The following is a 6,000-nucleotide window of genomic DNA, read 5'->3' as shown; positions in this document are numbered from 1 at the left end:
CGGAACAGGGACCACCACTTTTTCCTCCACCATATCGTTTATGATCTTTCCCAGGGCCTCTTTTCTTTCTTTGTCCCTGGGAAGAGGAGTAGTGATGAATCTGTTTCCTGGCAATGACTGAAATTGAATCCTGTATCCTGTATTTATGAGATTGAGGATGAAATTGTTTCTGCTGACTTTTGTCCACTGGGAATAAAATCTCAGACGACCCCCAACTTTTTCTCTGGCGTCACTTCCTTTCTTGAACGTCTGAGCTTCGAAAAAGAAAGTTCTTTTTTGCCCCCTCTTTGTTAATTGCCCAAGGCTTCCTTCTTTGTTGAGGCCTTTCTTTATTCTCCTGCCTATTTCTCCTGAAGAATCTCTTATTCTGCACAAACTTCTTCTTAACTGGAAAACTCTTCTTCTTGTTAGAAGTTCTCTCCAATATCCCATCTAGTTGTGCTCCAAATAATAACTCACCATCGAACGGTATATTGCATACTCTTGCTTTCGAAGTCTGACTGCCCTCCCAATTTTTGATCCATAAATTGCGCCTGGCAGTATTAATTAAAGCTGTTGTTCTCGCATTTATTCTTATATTCTCTGCTGCCGCATCTGTAATATAGTCAGTAGCCCTAGACACCACATCTAACGACTCTAGTATGTCTTCTTTAGAAGCTCCTTTCTGAACATTCTCTTCCACTTTTTTCACCCATAATGCCAATACTCTTGCTACACATGTAGTAGCTGCTGCCGGCCGAAAATTTGCACCAGCTGAGGACCAGGCTTTTTTCAGAGCAAACTCTACTTTCTTATCTTGTGGATCTTTGAGATATCCCAGATCTTCAAATGCTAATTCGTTCTGTTTGTTAACCTGCGAAAAAGCCGCATCAAGCTTGGGACAACGATTCCACATCTTAACATCATCTTCTTTAAACGGAAATCTCTTAATAAATCCTTTAGACATAAATAGTTTCTTGTCCGGATACTTCCACTGACTCATAATTGTATTTTTAGTAGAAATATGAATGGGAAAGGTTAGTGGTTCCGCTGGTTCCATTCCCTGGTATAGCCTATCATGTACTGATATGTCTTTTGTCTTCTCTGGCTCAATGTTAAGAGTCTTATTGATCGCTAAAATAAGTTGCTCTGTGTCATCCGCCGGGAATCTAAATCTAGAAACTTTCTTAGGATCTGACATACTATCCATACTTTTTACGGAAGATGCATCTGACCCATCGTTATCCTCATCCTCTTCATCTATACCCTCTTCTTCTGAGGACGAAATAATACGTCTCTTAGATGAGGCCTTACTCTTGTGTTTATCAGGTTGTTCAGGCTGTGTGGTAACAGCCTTAGGATCAGGGGTTAAAGGTGTAGCTGTACTAGTCCCAGCCTCCATTGCATCGGCAGGCGGAGCAACTGCTGCCGTAAAGGCTTCCCTTATTGATTTTATTGTCTCTGTCATCTCCTGTTTAACTGCAGACATGATTTCCTCCTTCAACCCTCCTGACTGTTCCTGAATTAATTTCATAAAGCAGGCCTGACAAAACTGTTTAGTATATGTATGGGCAAGTTTTGTATCACAGAGCGGGCACCGCCTCCTTGGTCTTGAAGGATCAGCAGATTCTCTGCCCTTTCCTGGCTCCTGCTTAGCGTCCATCCTGCTCCGCTCAACAAACAAACTGCCGAGCCCTGCAGAGTTCCGACGTCTCTTCACCGCGCCGACCGGAAGTGACGTCATGTAAGGGCGGAAGTTCCTATACGGAAGCCGCCATTGAGGGCAAATCCAGCCAACCCTCCGGAAGCTCAGAGACAGCCCTCACACCACTCCAGCGCGCCAACGGCCTCTGCCTTCTAGTGAATCACGGACGCTGCTTGCTCCTCTTAGATCCACCTCAACTCGGGTAGCCATAGGAGCGCCGAAGACAGGTACCTCCATCTTCTCTCTAGGGATCCAAAACCACCTCCAGGCAGGTCCCCCTGATACACCGCCAACCTAGTCCCAGACACACCTGATCTGAAGGACCGGCGAGCGGCATAGAGCACCCTTGCTTTCCTGGAACAGGAAACGTCAACTGGAGTTGTGGGTGTCAGTTTAAAATTTATAGAGTACTCTACGTGGACGTTTCCTGTTCCTGGGAGGAGCCTATGTCGTCTCAGGGTGGACCTGTCCTGGAGGTTACTGGAAAAAATGCTGCAGGTAATACATTTTGCAACTGCTGGTAATCGCGAAACAGCGTCAATCGCAGCAGTGGGATCACTGCCATAGGATAACAATTGCGTTACTGCTTCGGCGATTAGCAGGAATCAGCCACTCACCACCCAAGTGTGAATGGGCCCTCAAGGAAATCTGTCCGTATAGTGTTTTTACACTTATGAGCTGCCGCCACCTAGGGAACACACAGCAGCCCTCCATAGAGCATTAGGGAGTCTTGTCCAAGGACTCAGGGCTGACACCACTAGGGTGATTTTGGCAGTGTTTTGGGCTTGCAAAAAAAAATCCAAAAAAGTGTTAATTAGGGGTAATTGCAGGACATGTAGAATTTTGAGCGCTCAATGCTTAGTATACAAGTGCTGCAAAATTGCTATTTAAAGCTTTGGAAGGGGAGAGTGATGATTTTTACCTGCTGTCCAGGTTTCCTGCTTCTGTCCATAGCCCTTCCCCTAAAGGAAGAGGTCACAGGCACTTCTATGATTGGTCCTAAAGAAGCACCTATGACCTCTTTCTTTAGGAGGTGGTACTATGGAGGGAAGCCAGATATCCCAACACCCGATAAATATAATAAAGTTTATTAAAATACGCTAATCCAAGCCCTGGGAAACACAAAAAAAAAAAAAAAAAAAAAAAAAAAATCGCTGCATTCAGTGTTGCATCAATTCCTAGTGGGTTCTAGGCCTAATACTGCTTGGAAACTGGCTACAGCCACTAGAAATGGGAAATGAGGTGCTAATATTTCTGTGTGGATATAAATTTTATGCATGTATATCATGAATCTGATCAAATGCAACAGCTGCTGATTAATTACCAAGCTGAAAAAAAATTTGCAGCAATTCTGAATTCTAAGCATTATGACTATTATTTATGTAGTGCCGACATCTTCCGCAGCGCTGTACAGCGAGTAGATTGTCTTGTCACTTAACTGCCCCACTGAGGGGCTCACAATAAGCATCTCAATTACCAAGCATAAGGGCCCGTTCAGATCACAAATGCGGATGGCCATGCGTGCGGAACGCGTGCGGACTGCAACGCGTACGAACGCATGGCCATCCGCGTTTGTGTGCGTTGCGTGGCTGATCCCATCACTGAAAAGTGAATGGGACAGCCACGCGTTTTAGCAAAATCTGCGTGCAGCATGCGTTCCCGGACCGCACAGGTCCGGAACGCATGCAGTGTGAACATCAGACATTGCACTCTATGCAATGTCTGATGTCGTGCGTATCGGCCACCTGCACGCATTTCCAAAACGCGGCTGGAAACGCGTGCAGTGTAAACGGGCCCTTAGGCCACTGCCTGCCAATTTTCATTACGTTGAGGCCATATTCTCATCAGTGCATTATGGCCGCTGACTGCAATGTACCCGAACACAGTGAATCCAGCGCAGGAGACTTGGGCACACAGGGAGTAACTTCAGTGCCGTCAGAAGATGGAGCTGAAGTTACTTTTAAAACACAATAATTTGGCTTCCAGCAATTGCTGGAAGCCAAATTATTTCATTCCCCACCATCCATGGCGGCCTGGAGGGGGAATAGTATTTAACACGGCCGAGACTTGTGCAGCAGCAGGATCAGCCATACACCGGCTGTATCCTGCACCCAAGTCTCCTGCGCCCATTCCTCTCGTACGCCAATGCATCACTGATGCTTCATTCACAGTGTGATGGAGTGTGGCATGGTAACCCACTGCATTCAGTGCGTTATGGAAAAAAAAACACACAATGGCAGAGAACCATACTTTTCATTGACTATGCTTCACTGTATACGATCCAACACACGGGTAACGTGCAGCACTGCTTTCACAATCTGTTGCGTAGTGTTCCAGCAGCTACACGGAATGCAACATACCGATCACTGTAAACCTAATCCAAGCATACAAAGTGCATGCAAGCCAAAATGATAAGCACCTTAGTAACAGGGCGGTGAGCAGAATGGTGAAGGCAAGCTTGAAATGCGAGATCTTTGTACAGTCCAGCATGAAGGGGTTTCACAGAACATCCCACAAGACACCAATAAGATGGCCAACTTATTCCACAGGGTAAAACATCCAACCACATAGTTTTCTGTACAGACCACGTCGTCTTCCATACAGATAAGTCTTTTGAGTCAAAGCAGTTTTAAAGCATGATTTGTCATGATTGTGTAAAATGAGCAGTTTGTTATGTATGTAAATTACAGTATTCTAATACAGTACTCCAGAATCATGCTTTACCCATACATTCACTGTGAGAGATTCTCTCTGCTGCATTTATGATCCCACAGATTCTTCTTTCAAGTGTTTGTTGGCTGCTGCCCCAAGAGCAATGAATGGCATGTGCAAAAAGCTGCTCAAAGTAGATCTTTTACAGGGAAATCCTCCCTTTGACGTAGTCATCATGGTGTTTCTCCTAAAGGCACTTTGTCCCCTTCAAGTTCTGTCCTTTTTCCCCTCCTATGGGGCTCTCACACTGGCACACATTTCCTCCTGTACACTGAGGCAGATTCTACAAAAATAAAGACAATTTAGAATCAGAATTATTTCACCAAGCACGACTTGGTCAAGCCTGGAATTGCTTTTGGTAACAGAGCATATAAACAGGTTACAGAATAATGGAGATTGCAGGAAAACAAGAGCTGTAACAGTGGTAGTGATAAAACGATAACACAACAACATTCATAGCATTAACGCTGATGGCAAGAACAGTGGCTGCGGCCTAGAGAGTAAAGGGAGAGGGGGAGAGGACTGCAGGGAAAAGCGGGACATGGAGTGAGTTCAAGAGTTTTACAGCAGAGGGGGGAAAAGTGTTCTTGTGGCTTGAAGTCCTGGTGGAGATGGCCCTGAACCTTAGGCCTGATTGGAGCCAACTAAAGAACTGATGGCCTGGGTGTGAGGCATCATTGGCAATCCTCATTGCTCTGGCACGCTGTCTGGTGTTGTGAATGAAATCAAGTGCGGGAAGGGTTTTCCCATTATCCTCTCTGCTAATCTGAATTTTGCATCGGTTGCTGGCGTACCAGACCAGCTCCTCCGCCATTTAGGGTCACAATATAAAACATGCATAATGAGTATTACTGATCATATTCGGCTACTGTGGCATCTACAGGTTTCCCTAAAACAGCCATTACAAATCAGGGTTCCTCAAATAAGGAACATGATGTTTGGGTGAATCTTCACCCAAATCAGTTTCATACATTTCGTTTCAGTTTTTAGACTGGAATGGAGTTAGAATTTCTTCTGGGTTTTTACAGCACTGTCTCTGAATACTGCCCTCTGCAGGTGACACTGAAAAGTAAGACATACCGTAACTATAAAATTCCCTAGACATTTAACCTCATCCCACTCTATCCAAAACCAACATGAAAGTGTACCTGGGCTGAAGCTCAGGTACATCATGAGATACTTACCTAAAGAGAGGGAAGCCTCTCCTATTGAGGCTTTCTTCGGTATTCTGGTGTCCCCCATCCCTGAGCCCCCCCCCCGGAAATTAGTGACTAGGCATTGCCGCTAATAATATCGGGGCCACACAGCTCCTTTTCCTGCAACGTGGCTGCGCAGTAGCCGCATGATCCCGCTCACACATGCGCAGCAAGTTGGAGAGGCTCGTGTACGAGCAGCTGTGCTACTGTGTATGTGTGGCTGTGCTTGTAACAGGAGGAGCGCTCAGTGACGGGGACATTGGAGGAAGCAGGAAATTTGAGCGCATGAGGCAGGTGGACAAAAAGGGCGCTGCCATTCACTCCCATAATAAATATCGTTTAATCGGCGCCCAACAGGAAAAAAGGGCGCCGGAGAAAAATAATGTTTTAAAAGCGGCGCCCGGAGAC

At 45.7% G+C, this 6,000-nt stretch overlaps 1 protein-coding gene across 4 annotated transcripts in view; it reads right to left on the bottom strand.

Annotated features, from left to right (window-relative positions):
• Nucleotides 1-3,918: 3,918 nt before the first annotated feature.
• Nucleotides 3,919-6,000, bottom strand: part of LOC137521172 (chloride channel CLIC-like protein 1) — a 46,006-nt gene continuing 43,924 nt past the window's right edge. For all 4 annotated transcript variants that reach the window (XM_068240092.1, XM_068240090.1, XM_068240093.1 and 1 more), the window contains one exon: nucleotides 3,919-4,679. In XM_068240092.1, coding sequence (XP_068096193.1) covers nucleotides 4,628-4,679 — 52 coding nt within the window. In that variant the 3' untranslated portion in view covers nucleotides 3,919-4,627. The remainder of the gene's footprint in view (nucleotides 4,680-6,000) is intronic.

This window comes from Hyperolius riggenbachi, chromosome 6 (assembly GCF_040937935.1).
Source record: "Hyperolius riggenbachi isolate aHypRig1 chromosome 6, aHypRig1.pri, whole genome shotgun sequence".
NCBI lineage: Eukaryota > Metazoa > Chordata > Amphibia > Anura > Hyperoliidae > Hyperolius > Hyperolius riggenbachi.
Note: the sequence above shows the minus strand (reverse complement) of the source record. Positions and strands in the feature narration are given on the sequence as shown.